This window comes from Megachile rotundata, chromosome 14, assembly GCF_050947335.1.
Source record: "Megachile rotundata isolate GNS110a chromosome 14, iyMegRotu1, whole genome shotgun sequence".
Lineage (NCBI taxonomy): Eukaryota > Metazoa > Arthropoda > Insecta > Hymenoptera > Megachilidae > Megachile > Megachile rotundata.
The window spans coordinates 4,016,121-4,038,588 of record NC_134996.1 but is presented as its reverse complement, the minus strand read 5'-3'; the positions used below and the strand labels follow the sequence as shown (position 1 = coordinate 4,038,588).

The 22,468-nt window shown below is 32.0% G+C and overlaps 2 protein-coding genes across 8 annotated transcripts in view; one reads left to right on the top strand and one right to left on the bottom strand.

Moving 5' to 3' along the window:
- The window catches only part of LOC105661769 (protein meiotic P26-like), a 263,978-nt gene that overhangs the window by 67,429 nt on the left and 174,081 nt on the right, over positions 1-22,468 (top strand). The gene's annotated exons all lie outside the window — the stretch shown is intronic.
- Positions 1-22,468, bottom strand: part of LOC100881700 (uncharacterized) — a 131,212-nt gene that overhangs the window by 65,903 nt on the left and 42,841 nt on the right. Inside the window, exon 1 of one of the 2 annotated variants that reach the window (XM_076539749.1) lies at positions 8,417-8,546. The exons of the other annotated variant lie outside the window; for it this stretch is intronic. Within the exon in view, the coding sequence (XP_076395864.1) occupies positions 8,417-8,516 (100 nt within the window). The 5' untranslated portion in view covers positions 8,517-8,546. Of the gene's footprint in view, positions 1-8,416; positions 8,547-22,468 lie in introns of those variants that run through there. 2 annotated transcript variants of the gene reach the window in all.

Genomic DNA, 22,468 nt, shown 5'->3' with positions numbered 1-22,468 from the left:
TCAACTTCAAAAACAATAATTTTGAGTCAGACAACGCTATAGTTAGTGTTCTTTGACCTTCATAAAATGAAAACTTTCAAACTGTTAATTTTGTTAACTTTCAAACTATATTTTGTAATCGATACGTATGATTTGTATTATTGCAAATCTGTCATTAATACCAAAAGTGAATTTTTAGTATTAACGTTGCCTGATAATAAACTCTCAAATTTATAGTTGCATTTAAACAAAATTTCAAATCACTTTTATTTCAGTTACATTTATTTGTACCTTAATTATTTCATATTGTAAACAGTTAGTAATCTTATATCAGAGTATTTTCAACCATTTCTCCATTAAAAAACACTTTCTTTCGCTTTAATGAAAGTACAGAATTACGTAGCGAAACAAATGTTTGTTAGCATAATACTTTTACGACTGACAGAATTAGACACGTTTATAGTCTTACTGGTTCTTCATTTTCACGCTGAAACATCGCTAGCAGTTTTCAGTAAGCGTATAATTTCTCTTCGTAAATACTATTGTTACTCTGCCAAGGTTTTTATTGCACAAGAATTTCTCTATCCAGTGTTTATACTGTGAACAAATTACAGGCGAAAGCGTTATCCTATAGTTTCCTGTAGACATCATTTTTACACCCTGATCATAAAACTCGTTTTACTGTTATGCTCGAAGAAAATTACAAATATATCGACTAATTACAGATATCATCTCAGAACAAATACAACTTTATAAAGCTGAATTGTTAATGATGTTTGGTGAAAAGTTTGTTGACTTTGTTGGCGGCGAATGAAGATGTTTACTATTTAAATTCAACGAAACATGCAGTTTCTAAATTTCTAAATTTGCAAATGTAATAGCTAATAGCTAAGCAATAAATGTATGTGTGCGAAAATTTGTAAACTTAATATCTCTGCATTTCTACACTTAAATAGTAGGAATTGGTAAATTGAAAATTATAAATTTCTCTTTTTCGACACTTGACAATTTGAAATTCGAAAAATTGAATTAAAAAATTGTAGGATTTTTCAATCTAAATGTTTGAAAATTTGTTAACATAGTCTTTTAAATTTTTAAAATGGATATTTAAAAAATTGTAAATTTGAAATTTCTAAATTCTGAATTAATAACTGGACGTTTTTAAATGTTCAAATTCTTATAGCATATTTGCAAATGAATTTGCAATTTCTAAATTCTTAAATTAACAAGTTACAGTTTTGAGGCTGTTTAAAAAACTTTTCAAACTGGTTAATATTTTCAGATTTCTTAATTTAAAAACTTAGAACTCCAAAATTACAAAGGGTATAGCCGGATAAGGTAGTCATATTCCGGCATATAACCGACTACGACGTAAAGTTAATTAATAAATGAATTTTATTTCCTTAACTAATATATTATTTGTATTAATTATGAATGTGAATCTATATAAAATTACTTAATATATTATATATACTGACAAAAGAAGGCACGCAAATTTAAAGCGGAAAGTACTGTTTCAAAGGAATATATCGGTTTTTGATTTTTCTAATTACGGCGTACCTCATCGAAAAATCTGAAAAAATTAGGGAATATTAGTTATGTTAACATGTACCTATCATATTAATATAAAAATAGTGCTCCGATATCTTCACTAAAAAATCGTATTTTTTCGGATTTTTTTTTTGGTTTTTGATTTTTTACCACTGCAATTTGTGTTCAACAAATTTGAAAAAATTCTTAATTTTTGGACGATTTAAAGAATTTTTAAACAATTTTTTTACGAAATTAAATATCCAAAATGGGCCAAAAACCGGAATTTCGTTTTTTCCCTTTTACTACCCCCACGGATGAAATAGAGGGTTGAAATTTGGTGTGAGATATTTCTTTTAGATATGCTACCAACTGACGTATTGGTTTTTTCATTTAACTCAAGGGCACATTTGACTTATCCGGCTAGGCGTTTTGTAATTTCTAAATCGTGAAACTGAAAATTTATAGATCTGTCATTTCTAAATTTGGGTATATAGAAGTCTATAAATTTGATAATTTGAAAATCTAACAGTCACTGAGAAAACTACGATGTTTCAAAGTTCTAAATACAGATGCAAATCAAATTGCTTAAAAAGTCATAAACTTGTAATCGAGTAACGGTTAAAGGTTATCTTATCACCTATATTTCATTCTCTCATTTTTCTGTCGTTGAAAATACCACAGAAAGTTTTGAGCAAGTTCGTGCAGCTTTGTCGATGCTACCAGCATTTCAATCATGTTAGTCTAATTCACGTTCAAGTCTCGGTATGGAGCTTGTTAAAGTTTAACCCGCAAATGATTTGTTTCGTCGTTATTGCGGTTAGGAATTGGATTGCTAACTATGTCGTATTGTTGTGCATCTCAGTCATCATAACAGGGGAAAATAGAAATTTTGAGCGCGGTAACAGTGGGTACAGCCTATTGTACGGACGAGAGTTAGCGTTGTCTGCTTGAGTTAGCGTGGAGGAAATTCCTAATATAAAGCCGACGGTATAATTAATTGTTACCGTGTACCGTTTTAATATAATTATACAAGGCCGCCAATGGTACTGCTAATTGCGAAAGTTTGCCCGGTTTGCGGGCTACATTTTCGCTCGACAATTAACTGACGTCACGATCTAACTGTCGGTCTGTTTATCAGTTTTGTTTTAAAATCATTTACGCAATAGCTCTCGTTCGAATATCGATTGATATCCAATACCAATTAAAATATATCAGTTCTAAAGTATCCATATTTTTACAAGTTTTGCGTTTCATAGATACTTTGCACGTTATTTCTGGTTTGTTAATTGATCTGATTTACCAAGGAAATGCTATTATTGTGGATATATGTAATTTTATATTTTCGAGTATTTTAGAATATTGAAGCTTGCCATAGCAGCAATAAAAGACCAAGGAACCATTACTTGTCCGTTTTGCCAGTTGCTAGACACATTGAGCCCAGGGTTGGCGTAGTTGTATTTTTTTTTTTTTTTTCGGTACATATAGTTTGAAAAGTTGATGCAATCCTTAGGTTTATTACTGTTACGGTAATTTGTAAGTCGAGGGCCGGATGGATCTCACCGGTCGGTTTTGGGCCGGATGAGCGTCGCAGAGGAAAGTGGGAATTCCCGATTTCAGGAAACATCGCCTCCTTTACCACTCCGATTTTTCTCCCTTCCCAGCGTCCTGGGAAGACATAAATACTCTGTACAGGAAGATGCGCGAGAGTCTATCCTGAGAAATTGAATTCAATATTAAACACATTCCGTATTCCTGTTATTCGTTAAATACTTGTTTCGGCCTCTAATTTATTTTTTCTATTTTTCCCACCTTTACCTGAATAGTCTACATTATTGAACTCGAAATAGATATCGACGTTCAGTGATGTATAATCATTGAAATCCAAATTACGGAACTTGTTTGGTTTTAATTCCTATATAAAAATTGTTTACAGTCATACTGGGATTCGGTATAAAAATATTTATTAACTAAAATATACATATTTCGATACTGCATAGCATATATCGAAATATGTCAGTAATACATTTTTGAACCCTTACAAGTAATAGATACTAGAAAGAGAATAATAATGTATATCTTCCATAATATTGTACATTTGCAATATTTTTAAAAGGCGTAACACTAAATTGTAGTTGTGAATGTTTTGAAAAACTTTGTTAATTATTTGTATATTATTTTGTGTCGCGTATTTGTAACAGAACGCAACAAGATATTCCTTTTTGCATATCTTGTAATCGATGTGTAATTCACATGCTGCCATTATTCAAAATTTAATATTTATTAAGTGTATTAAGTCATTGGCAATATTAAACAGATAATACAAAAGAATTCATCAATTATGATATACAAATTGTAATGGTTTTGCTCTTTTTTACAAATCCATATGTGAAATTCCTACGTTTACAAAACCAGTGAAATGTAAGTTATCCTGCTCATCCACATCCTACTCAAATTACTGATCAAAAACAAAAATAATAGATATTTGATTAATCTATCATTCCTATATACTTATTAAAGTCATAAAGAATGTGATTTTCTATTGTCTATACACATGTGTTCCATGCACGTACACGTCGTGTCGATAAAAGTACGAGCTTTAATTAATGCAAAAGTGAGAAACCTTAATTGTTAACATGTACATCTGTAATATTTTAATTTTACTTTTGAAGGTATTTCTGTTGTTGGTTAATAGCAACTCCACATATTTACAGTTGAGAAGTTTAATGAATTTTTTTGAAATCGTGTTCCCACTAGTGACCAACTGTTTAGTCTATTTTATTAAAAATTATAAATGACACAATCTACTGGTCAAAAGTTCAAGACATTGTTAATGTAAGTGTTTTATTTACTATTTTAATAATTCTTCAGTTGTTAAGATGCTTGTTAACAAGTATAATTTCAAATTTGAATAAGTTTCTATATATGTAGCTGTAAACGCATTAATGTCATCAAACAAAAGTGTAAGCTTCTATGATCATTTATTCAAATTAACAAAAAGCAGGCTGGAATAGTTAAATTAACACTAGATTTGATACTTCTGGTAACTTTATATCGGTCCCTTTCCTTTTAACCACACAAAAATTCATAGTCCATAGTCATTGAATAAGGAAATAATGAAATTTCAATATTTGAACCTACTTCCTCATCTTAGGCCTTGGGGAAAATTACAAATATTCAGACTTTCAGTTCTGCAAACTTTAGAATTTCACAAAATTTAAGTTTGCTATTGGTCAAATCGTCAAACGCCTCCATTTCAAATTTTGTAGTTTCCAAAAATTCCTCAAATTTTCAAAAACCCCAGTCTTCAATTTCCCAAACTTCGAAAATACGAGTGGTTCTAATTGAACGGGTACGGGTTATAAAATCAGTCGATAGACAAAGAAAAGCACAAGGATCTCAAAGAGCGTCTCATCCCCTCGCTGAAAAATCAGCATCGTCAGGCTTCAGTGTTGTAGCGTTGAACAAGCCATCGGTACAAAAGGCCTGTTCAGTTCTATCGATATCCAATATCGTCGGATACGGTGTAGAAAAGCCTGGTAGAGGCTGACCTTCTGACACGGTTTCCTCGAGTGAGACGTCGAAAATCCAACCCTAAACCGGCGCGTGGTCTCTTTCTTTCACAATGACCTGCCTCCACCCTCAGGAAACGGCCTCTTGAACGTTGCCGTAGTTTCGCGCCGACGAGCGAATAAGCGAGCGAGTGAGCGAGCGATTTGACTCTCGTGCAACAGGTAGACGTGGCTACGGGCCAGCTGCTACCCCTATTATGCATAATTGCTCGAGAGGGAACGACGAGGAATGGAAGACTCTCTCATGGCAATCGAACACGTGTTCCCTCATACTTTGTTTCGTGTTTCTTCCCTTTCTTTTCTTATTCTTCTCTTTTGCAAACGAAACGTATATCGAACGGTATCACTAACAGGATCACACTTGTTGGAACGACGATCACGATCAAACTTTTTCTCATAAATCTAAAACGAAAATCGCTACATCGTTATTTGGCCGTTTCGGTCCATTCGTTATTGAGGAGATATTTAATACATTTAGTACCGGAACGGATTGACTCGTTTTTGATGTACGTTTTGATGTACTTTACGAATTTTCAAGTTACACGATCATAATTATTCAGAAAAGAGATATAATAAACGCAGTATGCGTTTTATCAAAATGCCTATATTTGACTCTACGATAAATTTTTTAAAAATTCTTCGTTTTTCAATGAGAATTCCAAGCGGCCCGAATGGGAAGTTCTGCGTTGGTCGTATACGTTCTGAAGGACGTTGTCCATGAATGATGTTATCTTTATATTTTTTCTATCTTATGGAACTCTTTTTTATTTTCATATTTATTTCTTATTCTTGAAAGTAATAATTTTTATCTAAGTTTCGAAAGACTTTAATTCTGAATGTCCCAAATTTTCGAAAATTGCAATTTATAATTCACCAAGTTTTCATAAACCAAAATTTTAAATTCTCCATGTTTCTTAAATCCCCCAAGATTCTAGAATCTCCCATTTATAATTCACCAAATTTGAAGAATTCCTAAAAATTCTAAAATTTGTAAGAATTCTGTCGACGAAAATCTTTTTTTCTGTTTACTTATTTAGCGAATTTGATATTCTATAAATGTAGATATTTATAAATTTTGAAAATTTCTCTCGTTTGGAATTTAAGAATTTGGACACTTAGAAATATATAGATTTTTTTTATTTTAGTAAATAAAAATGTATGATCTCTTGTGATTTTATTATTACCTATATACTTCATCATATTCGTTAAATAAGTAGTAAACATTGAAGTAGTAAATAAAAAACTTTAAACCTAGTTGTTTTAAGATTTTGGCCAGTGTTACGTGCGGGAAGCGCGCGTATAAAGCCTCGAAGATTTGTTTGCCCTAACAATATTAATTGTTAACGGGACTTAATGTTTTGTGGATCCGGAGATACGCTAGTCCCATACGGGCCCTTTCACAAGATCGCAATGTTTAGAGGAAATGACGGAGGTATGTAAATGAGGAAATGTAATTCAACTAATTAAAATATTCAAAAATTATATTTTATAAAATATGAAACGATTAGAATGGTAGCGTATATAATATAATGTGAATTCACATGTGAATTAATCAACCTCTTGTAAAATGTGAAATAACAGCTGCGCCTGGTTCCTGGGAAGAACACACACACATGAAAGCGCTCCACCAATGAGAATTTTGAAAGTGACCAATTGTTGAACTCAAATAAACTATAAAATAAAATTATACTTTAAAAATTAAAAAGAATAAAATTGAATATAATTAAATGGAAAAATAAAATAATTAATTGAATTGAAAATTTAATGTGATAATTAACGTGATTATTTAACGCGAAAGCTTTACGTGAAGATAGAGTCTTTGTCTGAATTTTGCACTTTAACAAATTCAAGAACAAACTCGTCTCTAAACCACTTCACGGACCCTCACGATTATACACGCTCCTCGCGATTATACACCGAAGAGTGTCGCAACTTGCACCTCTCGGAGAAGACCAGAGTGGGCCTAGTCCGAAATTGTTTATGTTGCATTGATATGCGCCTAACGAATTAGGCTGCGAGGCCAATGCGTAAGAGACCGTAATTCGTTAATTAGGCGGTGATGGTGGGTGCATGTGTTCCTCCCTTGTCCAGCTCTTATCTTTCTCTCTTTCTATACAGTTCTTTCCTTTACCCTTGAGCTATGGATTGTTAATTAGCTATTGAATAATTTTACATACATAACCAATACAGTATAAAATGTTAATTTGTACACATTATAAAAATTTAGAATGAAGCATTATCTATTTCGTTTTACAATTATTAAAGTTAAATCGCGCTTGGTACTGTAACTATTGTGGAACTGATTAACGTGTGCGTATTCATAATAACGGTATAAAGAAATACTATGGGTAATTTATATAATTTTGTAGTGTTACAAAGACAATTTCTATTACAATTTTATATTGCGTCGTGGGCCCTTGAGGAACATTCCAGAACGCTTGGCGTTATCGGACCACACGAGTGTGACTTCCGTTTATATTCGGCGGTTCGGAGAAATGAAATGATCTAAGATTTTAGCCGTGGGACCACGTTGATTTCAAGGAAGGAATGTGTTATATTAACAATCATAGTTTAGTCGCCAAAAGATAGTCTATCTAATAAACATTGAAAGACCGTTACTGCGTTCGATCAGGGTGTTCCCAGAATGCAATACGCATTATCGATACACATCCGGTCGGTCAAAACTACAAAGGAAATTTTGAACAAGATTCCTGTTCGGAACGTAACACCAGTGAATCAATTTATTTGCCATTTGTAATAAAATTAAATAAACTGCTGATCACTAACTAGGACAGTTGTTAATGAGTATATTTACTTTATACATTAGAACTGGAAGCACTAGCTCAATGTAGATTAGTATACCTCGTTATAAAATAGTTGAGGCTGCACTTGCAATAAAATTACTTGTTTATTTTACTGTAATTGTGATATTATTTACAATGTATAGAATGGTATATGTTTTACATATACCACCTTACGCATTATAAATATTATATTAAAATTGCGGTAAATTAAAAGCGTGAAATATATAAATTACTAAGCAGAGTAAAAAATAATATTAAAAAGAAACAAAACATATAGAGATGTATGAATATATCTGTTAAAAAAAAAGTAAGAAAAAGAAACAATTGTATGTATATATAATAATTAACCCTTTGTACTCGAAGTTTTTTTTCATTCATATTTGTTACCTTAATGCAATAATTTAATTATCTTGTTCTGAAAGTTTAATTAATACAGTATTTCTGTAAGTAAAAAGATTCACTGTATCCTTAAATGAAGATTACAGTAATTCTTCTCACAGTGCAACGGATGTCGGAATCGAAAATACTCACTGTGGGAATGGTGGACACTTTGAAACTGAAATTTGAAAAACGGCGGCTGTCCTTTGTTCGCCGCGGCTCGCCTTTGCCGGCGGTGACAAAAGGGAACCATCGCTGGTTCGCCAATCTAACAAGTAAAATATAAGACAGCGTGACATTTAAATACCTTATGATGTTCCTACAACGTTTTCAAAAGCAATACGGGAATTGAATCTGGGGGATACGTTGCAAAGTGAGAATTTGGTATGTCTTTTCGGGCCGATCACAGGGGGATGCGCACTTTCCGTTGCAAAGTAAGAATATGGTCACTGTTTTCGGGCCGATTTGTGAAAAGAGGCGCTTCTTGATGCAAAGTGAGAATTCAGTCAGTTCTCGAGTCAATCTGTTGGAGTAATCCATCTCTTAATGAATGTTAAATATTATCCAAATTATATCGTGTTTAGTCTCATTTTAATCGGAAAAACCTCACGAATGTGTTAAAAGAAGTTTACAGTAAAAAAAAAGTAAAAATGAAAAAATTATACTTCTGTATTAAAAGCTAAAAATCTGATAACTCCTGTCAAAGGAACCGCGATAAGTTTCGTGTTACATTTGGATTGGCTCGAGCGAGGGTAACATAGGCGCAAGTATAACGCACGCGAAGGCGCAGGAAAAGATGTTTTGCACTGTCGGAGGATTTACTGTATTGGTAAAAACAATCAACCATGTGGTTCGATTTTATTTTAAATTCATCAAAAAAAGTTTTACGAAAATCTATGTCTCAATATAAGCATTAAAAATCAGCTCCATTTTTAATAAACGGATGTAACAATTTACAACTCTGAAAAGATGTAGCAATGTTTATTTCTATGCAACCTACATTAAATAATTTGTACTTGTTATTTTTGAAAATTTATTTGGCTTGGTTTTTACAGAGTAAGGAAAGATGTTGCTCCAACTTCTGTATTTTTATGGTATATTATTTTAGACTTTATACATGCTCTAAAATCTATCACTGTTTGTTATGAATGACAGTTACTTTTGTATGTTAAAATCTCTAAAGTGCGGTTTACTTAATTATTTTTGTTATGCTTCAAATTGTAATTTGAATGGCATGTAATTTAATATGAAAGAATGCAGTCTAAGTTCGTTGACATTGATTTTTGTGACTTTGTTATATCAAATGTCGTGTACATACATACCATGTACATACGTATCCAGTGATATGTTCGAGGTGTCAGGTATCCAGATATCAAAAATTATCAGAGAATGATAAATAGTATCGAATCCGAAATATTATGTCAATGAATGATCGAAAATAAAGAAAAGTGTTATATTGTGAGCGTGGTAGTCCAACAGTTTGTCTAGTTTTGTTGGAAAGTTGATATACTTTACATCAGAAATTAAAAATTTCCAAATCTAAATTTTCGAATTTCAAAATTTCGAAAATTTCTAAATTTCCAATTCTTGATATTCAAATTTCCAAATTTCGGAATTTTTATATCTCCGTATCCTCAGTTTGTAAATTTTCAGATTTCACGGTCTTAACCCTTTGCACTCGGCTGTCCCCTCTGAGGGGACATTTTGAACGATAAAATAAACTTTCCGAGTGCAAAGGGTTAATATTCCTACATCGTCAAGTACCAAATTCCAGAATTTCTAGGTTTGTACATTTCCAAAGTTCTATATCTTTAAATTTTCCCAGATTTTCAACTTCTCGTATTCTCGAATTTCTGAACTTCTAGATTTTGACATTAAAATTTCAAAATTCCATTATTTCGAAACTGTCATTACCTAAGTTCCCAAATTTATAAATTTTCTACGTTTTAAATTTTTCGATTTTTTAAGTTTTCAATTTTTTAAATTCTCTTTTGTTCAAAAGGTAGATTGTGACTGTTGCACATAAAAACAGCTGTAAAAGACTGTTAAGTTTAACAGTCTTTGAAGCTGTACAAGTTTGTTATTTATTAATTACAGCTTCTAATTGAAAGTTGTAATTCTTATTGTAGATCTCTCATATTACCAATTTCGCATGTAGTCACGTATGAAAATTAGATCGACAAAAAATGACACTCTTATAATGTGTGCGCATAAATACGTAAACAACAGTTCAAATTATAATGTAAATATACTTCAATTTTCTGTACGCATATTTTTTCCCGCAGGTTGGTGGAAGGCTTAAGACATTTTAAATGATTCATGAAATAACATTTTTTTATCATGTTAACAGTATTTCTATTTAGAATGTAATGCTTTAAATGGACAGTTTCATTATTCAAATATTTTTTAGTTCCGTTTGGACAAACATTTTTGTATTAAATGTACAAATTTTTACTTTACTTTCCTATATTCAGTTTTTCTTATTAATGTGTATATTAATATCAAATTGTAATTTTTACTTCAATTTTGTATTGTTTTCGTTCTAATTTATAATAACTTGAGGGAACATCATTGTTATCATTACTAGTATCTTTGCTATCATATTTATTTACTAATAAATATAAATTTATGGTAGGGATGGAAAGATAATTCAGATCTAAAATAATAATTAATAATCTCGTGACATATTAATTAAGCAAAATTCGATGTTACTGAAAATATTTATTATAAAAATGCCGTTTAATATAGTTTAACTTAACATTCTGTAAGCTACACAAGAAGTTGAGTTTTTACATTCTCAAATAGCATAAAACAATGTTAACATACAATATTGATGAAAATAATTAAAGTATAATTTTGTATGACCCAAATAAATATAGTAATCGGTTTGCAATTTTCAGTACCTTAGAATCGTCAGGATCTATAATAATATGATTAAAATGAAGTTTGCTTCACGTCATTGTACTTAAAAGACAAAGAACATCGAATTAATCAATATGCGTATTAATTTCTGAATCGGATATCAGTATAAAGATTTCCGATTGAAAATAGCAGATACTTTTTTTACAGTGTAATTTGTGAAAGAAATAGAACGAAATTACATGTCAAGAGAGTCGAGAAGACCGGGAACCGTATTAAAACTTTCTTAATTTTGTATTGTTGATGGAAAAGGAGAGAATGTTTTTGTTGCATCTTGTAGGAATTTTAAACGAATCATCGGAAGTTACGTTTTCTTCCGGAAACTTTAATTGACCAAGAATTATTCTAAACAGGTTTTCCTTTCAGCACCCACCCTGCTATTATTGCCTTGCTTTTCGAAGCCGTCGAGAGGAATTTCGATGGTACAACGGGCACTTCAATATGTCCTGGCGTCAATCAAATGCCGTCGATGGATTCTAGTGCGTTTGAAATATAATAATGCGTCCGTCGATCCATCCTCTATGTCACGATACCAGCCTCCATATGAAATGACGTATACTTCCGTTGAATATCCGTTGTAGTATCGATCCATCAAAGAAATTAATGATAGAGTTACCAGCTACGGAAAAATTCTATTGGCTGGTTACTGTGATGTTAGCCTTTCGATTTTATAGTGTTCGGTCAAAAAGCATTCGTGTTCGGAAAGTGTGTTATAACAGTGATGGGCAGATCGCGTGCCCGCTCAAGAGCTCACGGGCATCGACATGTACGCCATGTACGCCATGTAAAACGATAATGTGAAACGGATTGAGAGTGAACGATACCGAATCCTTTTTCCCCTTTCTGACATTTTACACGTTTAATGCTAAACATACTAGCGTACAATATACATTTGCTTTGAAATTAAAGATGCACTTAAAAAAAAATGAACAACAAAACAAATCAATTCATACATTAATTCCTTATCTTAATGACAGTCGACACGAATTTAAAGAAAACCATCTTGACATTTTGATTTAAAGTAACAAACTTGTTAAACGATCATTTACGCTTTTATAGATTTCGTGTTAAATGTGTATAGAAAATCAAAAATAAAATGCGATCCATAATTCAAATAGATATAGACAAATAATATGAAGGTGCCACTAGTTGATCAGTTTTTAGAAATCATACAAAAATAAGGTTTTAATAAATTGTGCACTTTTGAAGAATGTGAACTTCAAATATCACGATATCTGTCAGTTAAGTTTCAAAGCAGTTACATGTGAAGTGAAGTATGCTTACTAATAACGAAATTAATGTAAGTAATACGCCGTTTCTATTTTTGTAATGTTTCTGTTAAGAATAGCTATGCATTTCAGATAATAAAATTCATACATTGTGAACATTTGGCGTATGTAATGTATATATATTTTTTCCAGTATAAGTGCTCAGTTACTAACGAACAGAGGGTCAATTACTATTTCTTTGATTTTTAGGAATGGCCAACTTCTGAAGAATTTTCCGAATTTTTAAATACACTTTCCTTATTTGTATCTAAAGGTTTTTTAAAAAGTGGTTTTATTATATAACTTAGAAGGCCTAGAATATGTCTCCAGACATCGACTTTTGTTATTTAATGATAGAGCACGCGGTTACCATTGTTCACGTGGAAGATTTCTCTTAACCGGTGGACTACTGGTACCATTACCGTACTATGCATATAATTAATATCATTTTTCCAGCATTGTCTTTGTCGTTTTATGACAACTTGTCGATTGTTCGTTTCTTTCATTTCTGTGTTCCTTAATTCAGGTATTAGGTGCGTATTCGATTCATATAGAAAATAGGCTCCTCAGAAAACCATGTAAATTAAAGTCGTATAATCCCCTGAAATTGTAATGAAATAATAAAATGGTACAAAATTATAATTTTTATTAGTAATCAATTAATATGAAGAATAGACGATTACAAGTTTGGGTTTTTACAAACTGATGAAATAACGAACTGAAATTTTGAGAAATTATGGAGTTTGAGAATTCAGATATCTAAATATTTGAAACCTTTAAGAATTTGGAAATTTAGAAATTCTGAAAATTTGATATTTGAGGAGTTACAAATTTATAAATACGGATATACAAATGTAGAAGTATTGAATTCTGGAAATGTGAAAATTTTGAAATTTGATTATTTGAAAGAATTTACCTTTAAATTAAACAATATTTATCATTGTTCACGAGTGCAATTTTAATTTCGGTTCCTCATAATTTTTTCCTACTCTGGATCTGTGGAATATTTCGTTTTGTCGAATAAAAATTTTTTAAAATAAATAAAATAATTCTGCAATGATTAACTTTCTTTAGAAATGATTTTGAACTTTTTAACAAGATTGTCTGGGTGATGAGATATTTTTCTCTCATCATTAGTTCCTTACAAAAATGTAGGAAGGTAGTTGAGGAACGTCATCATCTACCACGGAGCAATAAACTCCAGATGAATAAGTCAGACTGGAAAATTACTGTAATGATATGCAGTTGTAATTAGATGGTCGCATGCCTGTGAACGTCTTACTTAAGAACCTGATTGAACAATGGCCGTTTCAGTGCGTAATTGGCTAATGAAGTTAATGTTGCAGAAACATAATTACTGTAGCTGTTGAAACGTGAAATTAGAATAAAGACTTATTGTCGAAACGGTATCGAGTTTCAAATGTGTATATTTCTATTTACAGAAGTCATTCGTTACTTTTCATTTGCTCCATGATGAATGAAAATTGACAGAGTAAAAGTTTCTGAAACTTTTCATTCGACAGATTGAGATTGAAAGCTTCCATTTTCCTTTTCATTTTAGTTTCGACCATTTCTGGTTGCTCTAACTTATCAGATTTATATTTACGGGGACTCTCCGTAATCTAGTTATACCTTTCAGTCGATACTACGTAATTTATCTGCGTATTTACTTATTGCATGGTGTGCTATATAGAACACGAAATGAATCTTTATCTATTTTAAATGTAAAATGTAAATACGTATATCATAGCTCTGATATTTGTTGTATAGTATTTATTACAGTACGGTGCAATGATTTTTAAGCAAGATTTGCAAATGTGGCCAGAAGAGATAACTTTCTCTGTAATTTATTCATAATATTGTGAAATTCAAGTAACAAGTATTAGAACAGTCTACAGTCTATTACACAGAAAATGTGAATTTAGCTTTAACTTGTAAAACTTGGTATAAACTACAAAAGTACAGTTATGCAATTTATTTTCATACAAAATAATAACGATAAATATACAATTTAAAATTAATAAATGTTCGAAGCAATTACGAAGTATGCTAAGTAATTTTTGTTTATTTAATAACTTATCAAGAAAGAAGTTAAAAAGAATCATGTATTCAAATAACAAATTTACAGTAGTAAGATTTGTTTTCTTGAAATTATGTTTTACGTTGACAATTGAAGTAAATTTAATAATAATTATTGACTAAAGCTTAAAATTTCACTCAAGCAGAAAGCATATTCTAATTGTTTTAATATAATTCATGAAAGTTTATTTCAAATCTTGTACAATGATTGCATAAATTGAATGCTAGGCTTGATACTTATAGTAAGTTTGTATCTGCTTCTTTTCTCTGAACCAAGTACAAATTCGTAGCCCATATTCACTGAATAAAGAAACAATTCAGATGTTCAAATTTTAGTCCCTCAAAAATAATCTAAAATTTCAAAAAATCTAAGTTCGCTAGTTCACAAATTTGTAAACGCCTCAATTAAAAATTTTCAGATTTCCAAAATTTCCTAAAACATGAATTATCAATTCCACGGTTTTCAGTTCTGAAAGTTTCCAGAAGCAAGTTTCTAAAAGCTATAATTTCTTATTCCGAAAGTCACAAAAACTCCAATTTCCGCTTTCCACTTTTTTCAAACTGAAAACATTTTCACTTTTTGAAATCTCAAATTAATTATGTCTCTGCTTTCCCAAATTTCCAATTAATGATGTTTCCTAAAAGCCCCATTTTAATTCCTCGATTAAAAGTCCGTTATCGTAAAATATTTGATTAAGCACTAAAATTTCGGAATATATATTCTGTCGGTATTTACGAGCGTCGATCGCAAAATAGTAGGTTTACATAAAAATACAACAAACAGTTTGCGACTGATCACGATTCTTCGTGGGTTCGATCGATTTCCTATCAGCAATTCCCCGGGACGTTGATACTTGATACTCAACGCGTTTCGTCGTCTACCTGGAAAAGGGTAAAGGGATAAACAGGCTGCGCTGCAGTTATCCCTAGCTGGTTTTACGAGCGGCACTCAACGCGTTCGAAACAGGCGCCTCTCCCTGCGATGCAGCCTCGTAAAACTTAATTGCCGTTGCAATCCATACATACGTACATCTATGTATTCCCGCCCCTATGTACAACCCTATCCATCGCGACAGACCGTATATTCGTCATCTATGTATGCTCCTGTCTTTCCGGAAACGTCTGTATTAGACTTCGGAGCGGAAACAGATATTTTTTCTTTTAATCTAATTTTATAGCTATTGCGAAACATTTATGAGTATAAACAAAGATTGAAATTGGTAGTATCTAAGAACGATATATTTTATTTTAAATTTAGAAATTTTTGTAACTTTAATATAACTATTATTATTACTGCACTATTATAATTTTTTATTGTATTTAGGCAATCCTCACATTTTTAAGATTTCGAATTCTTCGACACCTAAATGTTTTGGTTCATAACTTTTAGATTTTTTTAGTTTTGGGAGCTCAAATTTTTATAATTTCTACATTTGGCAGTTAAAGAATGTAGTAGTTTGGAATTTTATGAAATTTGTAAATTTGGATATTTTTAAATTTGTACGTTTGGAAACTAAAAATTTAGAAAATCGGAGAAGTTGCAAGATTTAGATCTTCAGAAATTAGGGGGATTTGGAGATTTCAGTATTTAAGAACATGAAAATGTAGCATTTTCAAATTCTGAAAATTTAGGAATTGGTGAATACAGATTTTGGAAATTTATGCTATAGGAAAATTCGAAAATTTGGGGATTTTGATATTCCTAAAACTGGAAATTTGGAAATTCCGAAATGTTTGCATTTTGACTTGTAGGGATTCTTTGAAAATTTACAAATTTTAGTAATTTGGAAATTAGGAATTTAATATCGTATAATTTAGTAGTTGCATATTAGAGAATTTCGCAATGTAGTAATATGGAATATTGAGAATTTAAGAAATCCAAAGATTGGTATACTTGAGACTTGAATATTGATAAAATTAAAAATTCTGTAATATGAAAAGATAAAAATGAGGAATTCAAACTTTTGAGAATTTTGGAATTTAACATTCTTGAAATCTGTATATTTAGGAATTTTGAAATTTTAAAATTGTGGAAATTGGTAAATTTAAAAAATTTAAGGAAACATTAAAATTTAGAAATTAGAAGTTTTGGGAATATAATGATTTTCACATTTGACATTTAGAAATAAAGGATTTGGAAAATTAGTACTAGGAATTCTGTTGACTTTCAAATTTGGACATTTAAAAAATCGGATATTTGTTAATTTAGGAAATTCGAATTTTTTTTTTTAAATTCTGAAATTCAAATATTTGAATTTTTGATTTTTAATTTCGGATTTCAAGAATTTGACAATTTGGGCATTTTAAAATTTGGTAATTGAAATTTATGAGCTAGCGAGGTTTAACCCTTTGCGGACGAGTGTCGGCATATAGCCGCCCAAGCCTTTTTACCGTTCCGGACGCGTATCGGCATATAGCCGCCCAGTTTGTTTACAACTTTTTTTAGATTTTATGAACAATTTTTTTGTGTTGAATAAAGCCATAGTTTTTATAACGTTCAACGTATTTATTTTCTTTACTGCGCACTCCAATACCTCTCGTCCACAGCGACGCTCGCTCGTCGAGCGTCCATCCGCAAAGGGTTAAACGTTTCCAAATGCAAAAATGTCGAAAATTGTAGTTCTGCCGACTGAAATTTGAAACTTTTTAAATTTGCGATTTGAATAACTTGATAACTTGAAAATATAAGAACTGGAAAACTTCAGAAATTATGAATTTGAAGATTTGGAAATTTACAATTGAGATTTTTCTTTTCTGAATTCAAAAATTCAAAAATTTGGAATTTGAATATTTAGATACCTAGAAAATTTCTAATTATAGAGCGTACATATGTAAAAATACAGAAATTTGATATGTTTAATTGAGGAACACCGTATCCATCAGTGTCCGCTTTATACGGCACTGCGTGTCCGTGTGGCACGCTCTCGCGGGTGCAGTTACCGATCACAGTTCGACGTAATTTTATAGTTCGTAGGGGACCATTTTAAAGCAGATTAACTGTAATTGTCTTACAATTAGATCAATCGCTAAGATTCAAAACACGAGAACAACATTCACAGCGAGAGGATTAAAAACAGCAGATGTTATTACTGCAAAATAGTATTTGGCATCTCTGTTTCTTTTGAATCGTGGTTCTTTGTTCCTCCGGTGGCTGCTGTCTAGTCGGCACGAAAACAGTGAGATTTTACGAGGTAAACGTAGCCATTCCAAACACCCATCAACAGTCCCAATGATTCTCTTTCCGCTTTCCTTGTCGTTCTTTGCTGCCCGAATCGGTGAGTTTGATCAAACATAGTCGATGGGTATGTACGCATTCTGTGTGCACACGCTGAGCACGTAGTAGTAGTATCCTGATTAATCGTGCTTTTCGTGATCCTTCCTTCTGCTCTGAAGCCAACACTCCTCGTGGCTTTTCTCGGCCCCTGCGGTTACCAACTAACGTGGAAAAGAAACTACTTTCAGAATCCGCGGAATACCGCGGCGCTGAACTTTCTTGCGTGTTTTATATCGGCTGCCCACAAATCTGCTGTTCGCGATTATATTATGAAGTGGAGAATTTCTATTAATAACTTCCAACTATGCATAACGAATTTTCTCGCGTACATCGGCAAGGGGAATTGTCTTGTTTACTCTGCCGGATGGTTAGTAAATTGTTCTCCAAATTCGCGGTGTTTCATATTCCTGCAAATACGAGACTTTTATGGTCGTTGATCCGTACTCGAGTTTCCGGAGTGTTTGGATGATCGTTCGGTTTCGTCCGTACTCAATGGCTAAATTTTCATATTTTTAAATTTGGAAATGTAATTATTAGGTAATTTAAAAATTGGAAATTTTGTAATTTAAGGATTTACAAAATTAAAATATGTGAAAATTCAGACTCAGTAATTTTACGCGATCAAATCTTTAAATTATAAATTTTTCAGTTTAGGCGTATAAAAGTTTAGAAATTTGAAAATATGGCTTCAGTCTTTCCAGTTTTTTAACCTTTCAATTTTTTAATTTCTGAACGTTAGAATTTGATAACTTGAACATTTAGAAACTTATAATGTAATAATTAAAAAATGTCGCATTATGACAATTTTTGCTAATTTTGGAATTCAAAAATTTTTGAATTTTGATATTTCTAAATTTTATGATTTACAAATTTGCAAATTAAATTTAAGTGGTTTGAAATTTAGAAATTTTGTTATCTGGATATTATTAAATTTGAAAATTTATAAACATATGTGTAAAACGAGGTAGAAAATGATTGAAACGCTAAGTTCGATTTCAAAAGTACTATATATTCAGTAAAAGTCGATTTCGTGGGCGAAGGAGTGCCCTCGAAAGGTATCGCAAGAAGAATGCCTTCCAAAGGTCTCCAGAAGAATGCCCTCTTCCCGTTCTGCAAGGTTTCCTAGTCCCCGCGAAACTTGAGGCCTCGACCTCGTGGTGATCGTCGTAGGACGGTCATGTGCCCGTCGTCCCTGCTTTATTAGGGTGGGTCATTGGGAAGTTTCTAACATATGGCTTTGGTAAATTATGTTTTTGAAATGTTGGTGTTTTCGAAATTGAAAAATATGTAAATTTGACTGTTTGAGATTTAGACATTTTTTAGTTCCTTTTGAAATTTGTGATCTCAAAGATATTGATTTTAAAAGCTTGAATCGTAAATATTTGCAAATTTAATGATTTATTTATAAATTTAAAAACTCAGAATTTTATAATTTCAAAAGAATGGGGAATTTATTAGTTTAGAAATTCAGTAATTTGAAAATTCAAAAATTCCTGTATTTATTATTTTTTTAAATTTAATTTGGGATAGACTTCAGTTATTAAAATTTTCAAGTATTCAAAATATCCCCTTTCAATTTTAAAATTCCGAAGTTTGGAATTCGCCAATTTAGTAAGGACTCAATAATGTTATTTTAGATAATAATATTATTATCTAAATTAATATTATTATTTTTAAAATTAGATAATAATATTATTATCTAAAATTAGGATAATGTAGGACTCGAGAAATTTATAATTTTAATAATTCAGAAATTTGATTAATTGCTATTTAAAATTAAAAAATTTGTTGCTGAAAGAATTTCAAACGTGAAAATTTGAAATGTTAAGGATAAGTTGGTCTTAGGTATGTGAACTACATGCTGTAGTTGAAGAAAAATATCGGTGGCTGTAGAGCAAGAGTCGAGCAAAGGGTAGTAGCTCATTCTCGAAGTAATTTTTCAAGTAGGTAACGACAACGATCAATCCGGTGCAAGTGGAGGTTCAGGATTTCGAGTTAATTGCGCGCTCTAACACCTGTTAATGGGACTGGCAATAGGGCTGTCAGGTATTTTGTGCCCGCGAGGTAAGCAGGAACGTGTACGTTGAACGAGGGTGCGACAGGCGGTAGTGTCAGGGCACGTACACGTCCGCCGATTGGTCGAGTCGCTGTATTGAAGCGAGATGGAACTAGCTGGCATGTCGAAGAAAGAGAAACAATAGAGTGAGACGGAAAGGCTGGATAGAAGCAGAGGAGAGAAGGGAATCGCAATCTGTTCCCGATGGCTCCCGCACCGTGCTCTGTGGTTACCACTTTACAGTCCCTCGCCTGTAAAGCCATCCTTGCTCCCATCTGTGTGCGTCACCTGTTCCCTGTCTTCGTCTCACTATCTTGTTCACTCTCTCCCTTCTTTCTTCGCCCCTCGTCTGGTTATCCTCTCTTCTACTCCCACCCTGGAACCTATCAACGTCAGGGCAACCTCATCTGCCCGGCTGTCCGCAGGACATTAACCGAACTCAACGTTTGGTTTCCGTTTATCCGCGTCCACTTACGCACTGCCGCGTTCGCACACGCTGCGCATACCTTCGTGCCATCGGCTCGCATCCTTTACGCTGTCATTTCGTTCGATATTCCAATTCAAGTTGGATAGGGACACCGAGAGATTCGGCCCGAATCCGCTTCGACCTCGCACCGACCCTAATGTAACGCGTTGCCTGTGTATTACGGCCAAGGTAAAGTGATTTTCATCGGTTTCTGATCGCTTTCGTTTCCTGTCTCCCTCCCTCCCCTTCTCTCCTTCTATTTAGCGTGTTGGAGAGAAAGGGGATCGAGTAACTATGACGATTGAATTGCTCATTTTTGTTGAGAGCTCGATGAACCTGGAAACCTTTTTTACTCGTGTACTGGATGTAACATAATATTTATTGTGAGATTATTTAAAATTTGATATTTTCACGTTTCTTTTATTTAAAAATTTTCAAATCCCAAAATTCCCAACTTCTAATTTTCTAGATTTCAGAATTTTTGTATTATTAAAATGTTATATTCCGCACTACTTTCATAAGTCTCTTTCTAGAACTCTGAATCCTTAAAATAACACGTAGGTAGATCTCTAAATCTTAAAGATTGCAACTTTCCGGATCTCCACATTTCTTCAACCTCAAATTTCTAAACTCCATAAATTCCTATATTTTCAAACTCCAGATTCTGCATTCCTTGACGTTTTCGAATTCTTTAAGTTCTCTAGGTTTTCAAATTCTTAAATTTTCTTTGTTTTCCGTAAGTCTTCAAATGACTATATTTACACATCTCTTTGTCCTCAAATTCCTAAATCCATAAATTCCTAGACTGCCAAAATCCTAAATTTCCGAATCCGTATATCGCTGAATTCTGAAATGACCGTTATTTCAGAATACCCAAATACCTGCATCCACCAATTTCTGAGTCTCTAAATACGAATCTCTAAGTTCCTAAAACCCAAAAATTCCTAAAATTCTACAAACGGCGAGATCTTTCCCTCTTTGTCATATTTGTCTTAAGAAATCCAGATTTTCTTTTTACTACGTTTTGTTGCAACTTAGTGTTTTTTAACGTTAAGAGTGGCAGTAACTCTTACTTTCAATTCTAGGAGAACCTAGGGTGTAATCTATGGAGACTGAAATAATCTGTGAGGATTCTAATAAGGCAGCTTATGAACTGGTTCTCAGGGATTTCAATAATGTTTAGTGTGAAGGTATTTGTACATGTAAAACGTATGTTAGCCTCAGACAGTTAACTAATTATGTGAAAATGTATTTAAAGCTTAGAAAAGTCGTACTTCAGTATGTATACAAGCAGTTAGTTAGGAACGTATGTACCCATGTATTTGTATGTACAGTTTTCGGGTTTATACAAGTATGAAAGAACCAACTCGTTGTGTTATGTCACGTGATTTCACCCTACTTTTCAATGATGTAAGGAATTGGAAATGTAATTTTCTACTTGAAGAAATAATAATTAATATTGTAATAATATTACTGTAATGTATGCGGGATGTTTAAGCGTTGGCAAATATTTTACTATTACAGAACTTATAATCTATATTAATACTGAAATCTAATAAATGAAAGAAGTTTATGCAAAGTTATGTTTGAAAAAATTTTATTACAAGTTTTATTGAAAAATAGTATAATAATGATTTTTAAAATAGATTTAATTAGAAGTTACATATTGTAGTTTCTTGTTTTTCTTGTACTTGTTCCAAACAATTATGTCACTAACATACCATCTCTCTCTTAGTACGTTTTCTAAACTTTTGTTAATAATTACCGTTTTAAAACATTTACGAAGAAATTATTTTAAATGTTGTCATAGTCGCGTATTTTATTAAAAAAAAATAAGAAATTTACTGAAATTGTACATGTTGCACTAACGTTTTTCAATTTTTCAATTTTTCTATTTTCTCTATTTCTTGTTGAACTGGTAGTCCGAGAAAATTTCTTATTAAGAATATTATTTATGAATTTGCAACAGTGGCACTGCATACAGCAGTAACTGTATATTTTAAAAAAGGAAAACCGAAACTGTTTCACAGACATTTGAACTCGCACATAAAAATAAATACTGCCGCAGCTTTCTATCGCTTAATTGATTATTCCATGATTTTTTTATCCAAAGTATATTTTACAGCAGAAAGGATAAATTCTA